Source organism: Pleurodeles waltl, chromosome 1_2 (genome assembly GCF_031143425.1).
Source record: "Pleurodeles waltl isolate 20211129_DDA chromosome 1_2, aPleWal1.hap1.20221129, whole genome shotgun sequence".
NCBI lineage: Eukaryota > Metazoa > Chordata > Amphibia > Caudata > Salamandridae > Pleurodeles > Pleurodeles waltl.
This window is the reverse complement of record NC_090437.1, coordinates 788,787,187-788,800,102: the sequence shown is the minus strand read 5'-3', so window position 1 is coordinate 788,800,102 and position 12,916 is coordinate 788,787,187. Positions and strand designations below refer to the sequence as shown.

At 40.0% G+C, this 12,916-nt stretch overlaps 1 protein-coding gene across 1 annotated transcript in view; it reads left to right on the top strand.

Annotated features, from left to right (window-relative positions):
* Positions 1 to 12,916, top strand: part of SPOCK3 (SPARC (osteonectin), cwcv and kazal like domains proteoglycan 3) — a 1,200,438-nt gene that overhangs the window by 524,879 nt on the left and 662,643 nt on the right. Inside the window, exon 3 of the mRNA XM_069243980.1 lies at positions 4,766 to 4,880. Within this exon, the coding sequence (XP_069100081.1) occupies positions 4,766 to 4,880 (115 nt within the window). The remainder of the gene's footprint in view (positions 1 to 4,765; positions 4,881 to 12,916) is intronic.

The following is a 12,916-nucleotide window of genomic DNA, read 5'->3' as shown; positions in this document are numbered from 1 at the left end:
TTCTTTATTTTGCATTTGACTAAAAGCAGATGAGGTAGTTTCTAAACTCTCCAATCTAGGACTGAAAAAGAAAGCTGAAAGAAAGGACGCCATGTTTATTGAGTAACAGAAAGGAGCACAAACTTAGAAATCAAACATACAGGTGGAAAAGTGGGGGTGACGATGAAAGGGGATGGAGTGCAAAATCCAAAAGCACAGACATCAAGGAAAGAGACAGAAATAGGAGACAGGCAAAATAAAAGGCATAACGGGAACATATTAAAGGAAATGAAAAATAGGGAGGGTAGAAAAGAGCGTGAGCAGGACAGTGCACATAACACTTCTTTCTGAAGATAAGGGAGAATGTCTATGAGAGATGGAATAATACACTGTGAAGGAGATCAAAATATGTAGAGTGTGTGTCACGTGTAAAGAGAAGTAAGAACAAGAGAAAGAGAAGACAAAAAGACCTGGAAAATGGAGTGAGAGGGGTGCATCGTAGATAATTGGACACACGGATGTAAGAGGCAGAGAATGAAACAAAGACGGGGACAAATTATTATAAACGTATGAAAGAGAGTTGGTGAAAAGAGGAATTGAAAGAGTAAGGCTATTGAGCAAAGGAAAGAGACTACGAGCAAGGAAAAAGACAATTTGCAAATTGAAAAGATTGTGCCATTCATAAAGCTGTACATGTTAATGTGGAGACAAATTAGAGTCTTCTATGTAAGAGATGTGTGTAAACGCCTTCTGGCAACATACATGCTTTAAACTGTGCAACACCAAGATGCCTCGGGTTATTCTCCATTTTATTCTCCCATCGTTTCTGCTCACTGCGGCAATAGTTAAATGTTGGCAATAGGTTTAAATACTCGGGAGTTGTGAAATTGAGGGCCGTCCAATGTTCCCTGTAAGGCGTGTGCGCGAGCGCGCGCACACCTTTCCTTCCCCTATCGCGCAGGCCCCTTTGGCAAGCGCGCACGTTGTGCTGTTATCAAATGTTCCACCATTCCTATACTTTGTGGTAGTTTATATGCGTTATCACTTTCTAAGCCTAAATAAGCCTTTTAGAACGATATACGTGCTCCCCTAAGGCAGATAATGCTCATATTTGAATCTGGATTGAAGTCAATGAAAACAGCGTTTAAATGCCACAGGAGTGTTTTAAACATCATTTGGCCTTCTTTAGCATACAAGCGAGCAAGTGATATTTGTCTTGGAAATTAATGGTTAATGAGCTAGGAAATGCTTCAGAACAGTAGAAAATTTGCTGTTATCAAATGTTCCACCATTCCTATACTTTGTGGTAGTTTATATGCGTTATCACTTTCTAAGCCTAAATAAGCCTTTTAGAGCAATATACGTGCTCCCCTAACAGGTCATGTCCTTGGGGTGTGCAACCAGGTCACAAAACTGCCTTGATGCCCTATTGCATGGAGCAATGATATCCCTTTTTTGCTTTAGTGGTATGGAGAGGCTAATGCCAAAGATCTTGGCTAGTTATGCGCTGCGCGCACGTGAATGGTCAATTTCTTGGCGCACATATCCTTGGCTGCAGCGCACAGACACCGCACACTGCCGCACACAGTGGAAAAAAATTAGAGGGAACATTGGGGCAGTCTCTTGCTCAAACATTAGTGTTTGTGGCACAGGTGTTCATAAAGAAAGTTTACTTTATTGTATTCCCAGCATTGAAATCGTTTTTTAAATACCTTAACTTCCAAAACCAATTTGTTATGGGTACACCTGTAACTCTGATGGGGATAATAATGTAAATGAAGTGCTCCTTCAGCATTATTCTGCTATTAGCCCCATCAGAATGGTGGAAATGGGATTCCTGAATCTGAAACATTTAGTATAATAAGCATAACTCCCCCCCCCCATTGGTCATATGGATCTTTCTTCGTCAATGAGGGGAGTGGATATGGAGCTATACTTTACATTAATGTCTATAGACAGTAAAGGCCAACTGGAACTGCACAGAAAACTATAAGGAGAAGAGGAATGTGTTAAAAGATTTAATAACAAATAATTCAAATTCATAGGTTCTTTAAGTATTTAATTTGTAGTCACAATTTTTACAGATTGAAACAGTCCATCAGTTAATATTTCAAAATAAAGTCAAATAGAACATTAGTAAGAATTACAAACAGAATGCAGAATGGGAAACATGTGTGTCCCATAAAGGAAAACCCCTAATCTAAATGAAGTACAGGTTGAAAAAGACATTTGGTTAGGCAAATATATAACGTGTCAGCTTAAGAATACCAAATGAAGGTTCAAGAGTGAATAAGAATGGTCATGCATGAAGCCTTTGCACTTCAACTGTGGAGAAATGCAAAGGTGATAAAAGAATTTCTCAGTTCTAAGGAGCATCTCTCTAGTGCACAACGTGTGCAAGAGACAGTAAGAAGGGGAGTCCATCTCTAGTTTAGGGAAGACATACTAATATAAATCAACAAAACTCTAATTGCATCATTTCAGCTCACTCCCACTCTCAGGAACAAATCATTCTCTTCCAAAAGCTGGGAGCAGGTAAATTCTCTTGTATCCCATGTTTTCATAATTGTTCATACATGGCTGCACCCTTGAGTTGTTACACTGGACAGATTATCTGGTATTGACATCTCTTCCATTGAGTCATGATTGCTGGAATCTTCTCCTCCTAGTGAGAACCTCACTATCAGTTGTCTAATAGATATTAGAACATTGGAATGTTGGGAGTTCCATTGAAAACAATTGAGTTCTCTTGGCTTCTAAAGGCCGGTAGAAGCCCAGTGTCCCGACATTCCAATGTTTTGTTCACAGCTATTGCTGTGAACAAAAGCCTCACGGAGCCGGAGTACATTTCATTCCCCTTTGGCTCTGTGAGGCCTTTTTTATTATTTATTCTGTCCTTTAGTGGCAGAATGCTCTAATAGCCTTAGAGCCCTCCGGAGCTGGGCTACACCAGCATTAAACCCCCCCCCAAAAAGTCCTGCTTGCTTGTTGAAGGGCCTCTCCTTCAGGTTGGGCCCTTAACGCTGCAGCAGGCCTTTAATGGTTGGAAAAGCCCGCTACGGTGGGCATAAGGCTATTAGAGCATTCTGCCACTAGAGGACAAAATGTTCGATTTGTTAAAAAAAGACCTTATGGAGCCCGAGGGGATTGAAAGTGCTTATTAGCTAATAGAAGGCTTCTGGAAAATGACAGCCTTTCCAGTGGGAAGAAAAAGAGGAAGCATTTTGTGCAAATATACTAAAAAAATATGTTAGCAGGGCTGTTGGCCTTAAACATGTAATGTCGACATTCAAAATGGTATTAATATTAGGCTGATCTAATTAAGCACAACATGATAACTCGAGCGTTGCTTATTATCGGTAAGTGTGGTGAACTACTACATATTACAGGATAAATATACACATGATATTTAACATTGCAAATCACACTTTGTTAATGAATGCATTTAATTCTGCAAAAGAAAAAAAATGCACTCCATCAGGAATTATGACTTCTATGGGAATACAACAGATCTGGTGCATTTCACCTGGCAATTTCAGCTGCTGAATGATGAAAGCAGCTAACATCTCTAGGTGAATCACTGGGGAGAAACTAGGACAAACCAATAGAAATGATTGAGAAATCACCAACTCTACGGTGATTCTCATTTCTAAGAGAAGATTCTGTGTCCCACTCATAATACTAAGTATTCCTCCGCACCTCTAGTTATTGATATTAGAGATAGCGACTATTCTCCAAGTCCGTCTACAATTGCTGCCTCCCTTGCTCTGCTTCTCTGTGACCTGTTAATGAGCTATACCGGGATGTCTACAGGCAGGCCATGTCCACCAATCAACTGCCCATCTGCTATAAACATACTCTGAAGGCAATCAAAACACAGAATTTACAGGACAGACTGAACCCGTTTAAAGCTGAGCATAATAGCTAGCTGTCTAACTTTGAGGACTCATTCATGTCGGAGGTGGACATTTTTTGTGCACAGTTAAACATCTTTGTCACTGGATCAACTTTGTTGATCATTCCTCTGCAGGTCATTGATCACACTAAGTGTAAACAATATAAAATTCCAAGACAAATCATTCACCACATTGGCCCCCAATCTATCACATTCACAGGGCATCAAACAAGCTTGAGACCTGCGCTCTCTTTTCCTGCTGTTCACTTTCTGTAGGTCCTAAGAACTGTGTGCTAAATCTATTTTTCCTTCAGATCGAAGAATTTCACTCAGTCCGAACGATCACTTGAAGCATTTATAGATTGACCTTCCAAAAATGGAAAGCCAGCCTAAAAATTCTGTTTCTAATCTCCAGATTTAATTTTCTACTGCATCAGTTAAAGTCCACAGTTTTTGTGTGTTCGATATTTCAGCTTGATAAATGGATTTCCTGCACCATTGGTCAGAAAAACAAAGGTTGGAACCAAAGAACAGTCACTGGGGAAGTGTGGGAGTGCGCGCACAGAATATCAATGTACTTCTGCCACTCATGAAAGGCACGACGGTGGTGGGATCATGCCCACGAGGAAAGGTTGAATGACATTTGCTTCTTGCCGCCACCTTTACCAGTCGTTTTGCCTCCTGTGGTGTCAGAGAGTGTAAATGAGGTGAAATAGCTTATGCCTCGTCAAGCGATTCCTATCAGAACACGTTCGCATGTTCTCACACTTGTGACCGTGTGGAAAAGCTGTTTAGTATTTTTTTTCCTTTCGTTACAGGAGTGTTCGCTGTCGTAAAACCGCTCACACGCGAACTGTTTTCTGATTGTGTACGTTTGTTCTTCCCTTTTAGCTCTTGATCCAGCCAAAGACCCGTGTTTGAAGGTCAAATGCAACCGCCACAAAGTCTGCATTGCCCGTGACCATCACACAGCAGTTTGCATTAGTCACAGGAGATTGACACACAGGTAACTCAATTATTGTAATATATGTGTGTATAATACGTTTTTCAAAGACCTCGCTCATTTCTTATTCAAAGTAGTTGATATACTGTAGGTATGAGTACGTTTTAATAGTACGTTCTTCTCTGAAGGCGGACAGGAACACCTAATATTGATTCTGCATCCTCATGTATGAACAAGGGTGGCTACAATCTAAAAACGTCTATCTTCTATGAGGGTGATTCATTTACATTCCTGCCAGCCTCCAGATACTTAGCACAAATAACTATAATGAAAAAAAACCACATATGCCTTCCTGTCATCTTTATCTGCTCATTTATATCGATATTCTCTCATTGTGGAGGTATTTTTTAATTACAGTTTTATGCAATAAAAAATTGAATATAATTACAGATTTCAATTCTAATATTAACACTGAGATGAGTCAAATTTATCGTGTAACACTGCTACAGAGCTGCCAGTTCACAGGATGGTTCCATGTGTCTCACGCAATCATTTTACGCCACAAGTGCAAACAGTGGAGGAAAAACTGCAAATGGGAGAGACTGGGCAAGATAAACTTTCTTGCTTAGACTGTGTTAATAGCCCTGCTGTGGTTTAATTTACTCTGAGTTTTACAACCCATCAGGTCATTGGATGCTCACCTTGATAAGCAAGGCGTCTCTAATTCTCGCCGGTAACAGAGTATTCCTACCATGTTTCTTATTTTTTTTAATACATTTTCAGTGGCAAAATTGGAACAGTTTCTGCGTCCAGTATTTTTATTAATGTAATTGGTGCATGTCGCTGGGATGTCAAAGGAATGCAACGTCTGAAAACCCATCATATCTGCAGTATTGATTATTCCTTTCCCCTCTGACTTGGAAAAGTATCTCTCACAGTCAGAATGATTATACTAGCAGGATGCTTGAAAGAATAGGTATACATCTATCCTCCAAAAATGATTGCACTGTCTTCCAGCGCTGACTACTGGAACAAAGGTGAGAGGCAAATAAATAGAATCTGTTTCACAAAATTGTAATAATTCTACAATTCAACAATAGCAGTTTGGTCAAAGAACAAACATATTCAGTAGAAATGTCTTGATAAGACTGATTATACACTAGTGATGGTTTTCTTTTCAATCACTGCATTTTAAAGCACAGAAACAGGTCAGTGGTGTTGAACAGCTAGTCACAATTCTTGGACCTTGTGACATTTCAAGAATAGGCGTTCCCAGGACCCTTTGTCACTGCATCAGGGAGACCTGGGGTCAGTTTAAGGCAACTATTCTTGACTTTTAACTGGTATGTGATGAAACCTGAACATACTGTAATATTATAGGTGTTGATAGGGAGTGCCCCTAAGTACATGCAGATTCTGGCACAAGACTGTGTAAGCTTTTTGTTTGATATTATCCTCACAATTAACCACTTGTCATGAATGTCTCAGAATTATACCCTTTCCTCTGTCGGTATTTTATAAATCAAGAATAGTATCTAATAATCACTTATCAATAATGTTTCAGAATAGTATTCTTTCCTCAGTTAATATTTTGTAAATCAAGAATAGTTTCTCTTTACTACACAGTTATTTTTACCCACTTGTTTGACACACGGTTGCATATTTACACTTGTTAGCCCTAAGCCAAACTCTTGTTTGTTAGTAGTTGAAGAAATTGCCGTTAATTGGTAGATTAAAACACATCTAGTTGCAAGAAAGATTTGATTTCGAACCTATCTATCAGGTATCCATAACGGGAGAATCCTTGTGATCGCCAAATGTTACCCCGTCTCATAATTCTGAATTGTTATTTGAGTTCTTCTTATATGGGATTTAGCAATTTAGCTTTTGTAGTGGTGGGATTTTCAGTTCCTTAGAAATGTTTATGCAGATTTGAACTCAGGGTGGTCATATTTAAGTAGGAAACATTTAGGCCCACTTGTCCAATCAGCACTTCTAGTATATCATTTTCCATGTTATAGTCCTGATTAAATACCATCAAATGTTTCAGATGTTCAAGTGAACCAGCTATACAACATTTCTCTTAGTCAGACAAGACCCAAGCACTGTTCTGTATTGTGTGACATGTTTGTGACAGCTAGTCCAGGTCTTTTTACTAGTCAGAAAAAAATGTTTATCATCGCATTTAATACAGTAAGGAATCTCTTTTCTAAATTGCAGGAAGTTGTTTGTAAACAAAGAGACATTCAGTTAAAATTGTCATTTTGATTGGATTGATACAGCCAACTGCAAATCTAATTTCTTTGATTGGTTTGCAATATTTTAATAAGCATAGCATAATTTAACTCATAGGTGTCTTTTAAATCATTGCTGGTGTACACGCCAAATTATCGAACTGCTTTGTTTATCAGAATTGCATTCAGAGGGGGCATAGTTTTAACACAGTTTGATTTAATTTCAAATAGTTCTGTTTTTGAATGATTCATTTTATACTCACCTGAGAAACTTGTCAGGTAATCTAAATGTGCCCTCTAAACATCTTAGATCTTATTTCAAATGCAACATGAATTCATCAATGTATAGTTATATTTTCCTGCCACCTAGAAGGAAGCTTTGTATTATGCAAACATTCCTTACTGTAATGACAGACTGTTCTATAAACAAATCAAATAGAAGTGGGGACAGCAAACAATCCGGTCTGGTCCCTCAGCTAACATTTTATGGATGCCCTAATTTGCAATTTGTTTTTAATCTTACATGCTTACCCTGATATGCATTTCATTTTTCACTGATGGACTGGTGTGGTATAGTCAGCTTCCTCATGTTCACTATGCCAGATGCATTTTTTGCATCTACAAAACAATCAAAGTAGAAAGGCTTTGCTGTGACCAAAATGAAATTGCCTCTAGAACAAAATGTATCTGAGCCACCAGTTGTCATCCTGATACAAAGGTTATTTGAGCCCCACGGATTAAATCTCTGAAAAAGAGGCTAAATGGGTAGTCAACATTTGCAGAAAGATTTTCTAGTCTATGTTGGGGAGTGTGACAGGTCTGTCTAAACTGCATTGCTTAGTCTTTTAATTCGATTTTAATAATAAGCATATGATAACTTCCTTAAAAAATGTTGAAAGTAACCCATTTATGAGATGTAACTATAGAGTGGTATTATTAATGAATTAGTAATGAGTTTAAAAACATTTATAGATTCAGGGCCTGATTTAGAGTTTGGCAGAAGGGGCTAGTCCATCTCAAACATGACATACCCCGTCCACCATATTACAACTCCGTTATGGCCTATGGGACTTGTAATAGGGCAGACGGGATATCCATCACATTTGTGACAGAGTAACCCCTCTGGCAAACTCTAAATCAGGCCCTTAGTTTCCTAGCTGTTACCCAATGGCAAGTCCTTACTAGCTTCTTTCCATTTTTTCCATATAATCTGATTTTCGAAAATTTATTTTGCTGGAATAGATATACATACTTTCTCTGCAAAACAGACTTATACCATCTCAAATATATGGTTTTGAAGCAGATTCTGGATTAATGGTAAAGTAGTTACAAATACACTCCTTTAAGGTTAGGTTATTTTCTTTAAACACTAAAAGTGTATAACTGCAACTCCACAGAAGCCCAGTGATCATCACATGTAGCTGTCAATTTGTCCTTGTAGTGATTGCCAAATATTGCCTGGTTAATATTTACAGACTGTACCTCTATTGCTTTTGGTTTTATAAAAGTAACACAATCTAACAAACGTGGTATATCCACGGCTTGTATAAGTGTATTGCCTGCCGTTAGGGCAAATTTACAGCAAATATCCCAAAGACTGCATGTTGAATTGATCTTGATTTTGATTGGAATGTGATTAGTAAATCTCATTCCACTATTAGCACATTTCCGTATGCTAGAAAAGTCTGCTTTCCCCAGGACAATATTAAAATATCCTTTAGTAATTATTGTATTTGGATATATTGCTAACACAATTTACAGTTCTTGTAGTGGTTTTCCGTGGTGAGATGAAGGTAGGAAACTAATGTATTTGGACTGTATTTCAGTTGCATTACTGCAAGCACCCATCACCTTTTGGTATCAGCCTTTTACATAGCTCTCTGTCAATAGCATGGGCCATACATCGAGATATCTTTGACCTTATGGAATGCAGTGGCACTTGAAAATACAATTTCTTGAATCAAGAGATGTTTTAATTTCCAATTGATTTATTTTATTTTCTCCAGAGGTAAATGTGTTTCTTGTAGCACAATCTATGATTGAAAATCCTTAAAATAAGAAAATAAGAGGATTGTTTTGTGGGTATTATTTACTTAATACACAACAAAGTATCAGCCCACCTCCATACCGAAATCCCAGCTTCTCCTATAATCACTTATTAGTTACATGTTTGCCTTTGACCAGCTAAAGTACTCCACTGCCTTTTGGGTAGTTTTTAGCTGTACAAGTACCACATATATACATACATACATACGTATATATGAAGTCAGGCCTGCACACACCTTGTTTGATGAAGGTAGAGCAAACCTATAAACTTACATGTTTATTGTTCATATTGAAAAAATTGACATACTGAATTGCAGAGCTACTCATGTTTAATTATAGCTGAGACAATGAAATAGGCATAGAGAGTGCACTGCTTTCACAAAAATAGATTATTCGAAAGAAGGCTATGATTGAATGGGCTTGGACAGTGAAGCATTTCATTACCAAACAAAAGTGAAATGTCTTGTGAGAGATCAAAGATTGATTAATCATTGACACCATTTTTTTCATCCTCTTCCTCTTTGATATGGCCAATCTGCTGATCAATGATAACGGGAGCTTCATCAGGGTATCTACCTGCCACTCTAACCAAGTCAGCAGACAACTGTAATTGGTCCTTTAAAGCTCATCAGGGTCTCAACTCAGCCATACCCCCAGATATTTCATGGGATGTCTGCCCCACACAGTGGGAACTCTAAGGAAAACATTTCTGTCTCTGCTGTGAGCGGAAAGATTATCAACTTCTCTCAATTCATAATAATTTAATAAATCCAGTAAATTCCCTAATCAAAGGGTCCAAATTGGTGCGCGGATTCTTGAAATATAGTGTGACGCCTGAATACATAAAGACAAGGTCCACATGAGGTGTGAAAGCCAGGCCACTTTAGAAGTGATGTTTAGGAGTTGGGCCGCAAGAAGCTCTACAGCAATGGCACACAGGATGGGCAATAGGGGACAGCCCCGTTGGGTACATCGCAGTACAGGGAAGGAGGGGTGTAATCATCCCATTAACTCGGAGGCAAGCTAATGGCTACTGATACACAAGGCCTATCAATTTAGTGAACTTGGGGCTGATATATAGGCGGGTCAATAGAGTGAAAACATAAGGCCATTCAAGCTAAAAAACACCTACATGGCATCTACAAAAACCTGTAGCGCTAAACGGGGATTGATAGTGTGTAGCAATGCAGAGAAGGTGCGAATATTGTGGGCAGTTGATCTTCTGAGGATGAAGTCTGTGTGATCTGGTCATGCTATAAGAGGCACGAGCAGAAGCAACCCAGAGGCAATCAATTTAGCGAGGATTTTATTATTAATCATAAACAGTGGTCTGTAAGACACATCTCTGCAGGTCTTTATCTGGTTTTAATATAGTAACAATCAGTGCCTCCCATAGTGAGGGGGTAGCACACCATTAGCAAGGGACTCTGCATACATGGTAAGGAGGTGTGGGGCTGGGATGTGGGGAAATTCTTTGTAGAAGGCAGAAGTATGGCTGCTCAGAACGGGTGCCTTGTCCCCAGTCTTTGCAGCTATTACTCACACAACCTCCTCCACCATGAAGGGCTCATCGAGAAACCATTGGTGGCCCTCCTCCAACCAGAGGAGTTGCACCAAGTCGAAGAATGAGAAAGGTTCGATGGCATGCCAGCCTAGGTGACAGTGTAAAGCGAAGAGTAGAAATTGGTCATTTCCCGCTGTAACACCTCTCCCCTGGCAATCACGTCTTGGTCATCGTTTCATAGTTCGATAATGGAGTTGGTTGGCCAGGACTTCCACTACATATTGGCCAATGTCCTGCTGCCCTACCACCTTCACCACAGCACCCAGTACGGTCCACCTTGCCTAGAAAATGTGTCACTCTATGTGCTGCTTCATCAAAGTCAATACGTTTACTTCGTATACTGGCAAGCATGTATGCATTGCAGTCAGCAAAGTATTAGAGCCTCAGCACGCAAATCTGATCTTCAAGTGATGTCAGCTTGCTACACAGCACACGCAGAATGCCAGCCTGTTTTGCTATGCACACCCTGTCGATTACAGCTTGATGGCCTCCCATAAAACTGAGCTAGAGGCAACCATGCCCACATTTTGTTTAAAGTATTTCACAATAGCCACCGGGTTCTTCTTCCCGAACACCTGGTCTCACTACACTCCCACCGGAAGGCACCACATAAAGATGTGCAATTTATACTCAATCCTTCCTCTTGCCATTGTGAGGCACGTTTGAACGTCATTCAGTGTCTATGTTAATGGACATAAGGTCTTTTATCTCCTGCTCAAGGGACAGCATAACCGTGTGTTGAGGAGGGCGAACAGGCCAGGGGGCAAGGGATGCCATACAGCAACCGCACAAAGCAGGTAGGCACTGTACACAAAGACAACAGGTGAGGAATACAGCAGCAAGCACAAAAAGGAATATTAGTATCTTCCAGCCCCATTGGGAAATCAAGCCCCAAAACCAGTCGTTCAAGGACCATGTTCTTTCGTCTTGGTGTATTGTGGAAACTATCATATGGAACCTTTTAACAGCTTTATACACTGAAGGGGCATTGTCTGGTATATAAATGCAGCAGCTCGATCTGATCAAAGTACAAACTCCACCACGGTCTGCCAAGATAATGTCAAGAACCATTCTGTTTTGAAGAGTAACAAGGCGGTCAGCAGCGAGCTCTTCAGTGATGTTACTCAGAGCTCCTGCTGTTTCATTTATTGTTGCTTCCACGACTCGTGTGAGATGTCTGATATCCCTACTGTTCATCATAGGGCCCCAAAATGGAAGGACTCCTTTAAAGTAGTCCAATGCTTCTTGTGCTGAGGTATCTTCTGCAGATATTACCCCTCTCCGAGTCCTGTGGTGTTGAGGGCCAGCTGTGTAAGTTGGTGGTAGTAGCCAAGCAATGTAACACATGTCGGTCCAGGTGGGTACCAAGGAGGTGTAGGCATTATTACCACAAACAAAATGCGAGTTTCGTGATGGTATCATGTAGGCCAATTAGTTCCATTCAATATTACTGTAGCATTACAGTTACTGGCACCTACACTTCTATTACCACTTTTCTGAAAACAAAGTGGAGCCTTGACCTGTGTTACAAAAAATCTTCGGCCAAGCCGGGGTGTGGTATTAAAGGATAACAAATATATGTCAGTAGACCTATTTCGTCGGTCAGCATATTCTGATTTTTCTTCCTTTGTTCCATAAACTCTCGTTCCAGTGGGCCAGCATAACCGGTATAGGTGCATGACCAATAGTCCGGAATTAGTAGAATCCATTGAGGTAGCCCAAATGGCTGATAGTTCATACCAGGCGCTGCAGGAGCCATCAAAAGAAAAAGGGAATGCAATATATGGCAACCTTCTTTGCACGGAACTCGGTTAAGCCACATATCCAACAATTTGTTCTATTTACAGCCAGCTGATGTTGATGTAACATAGATATGAAGGTATTGTTTTCATATTCCTTACATCGTCCTTCCTCATGGGGTGGTAAGGAAACATGGCTGTGTTCTGGAGGCAGTGGCGTAGTTGGTGAGAACTCTGAGTCAGAATCATGTATTACCCACCCAATGCAGGACAGAAGTATCAAAAATAGTATTGTTATGGTGAGACAAGCGATACGTGGGCCTGATAGTCTTTTTAAATTACTTATTTTCTTCTTTTTCCTCTTGTCTTCTTGCATAACATCCATTTCTCTTTATTGCTTGTCCCACTAGCAGTTCAGTCCAACCTAGGTGCTGCCCGTGACTGGTGGTTGCTTCACTGTGGGGTGATTCCAGCAGTCCTATTGACACACTCTAGGCTGCCCCGACAGTCAAAATC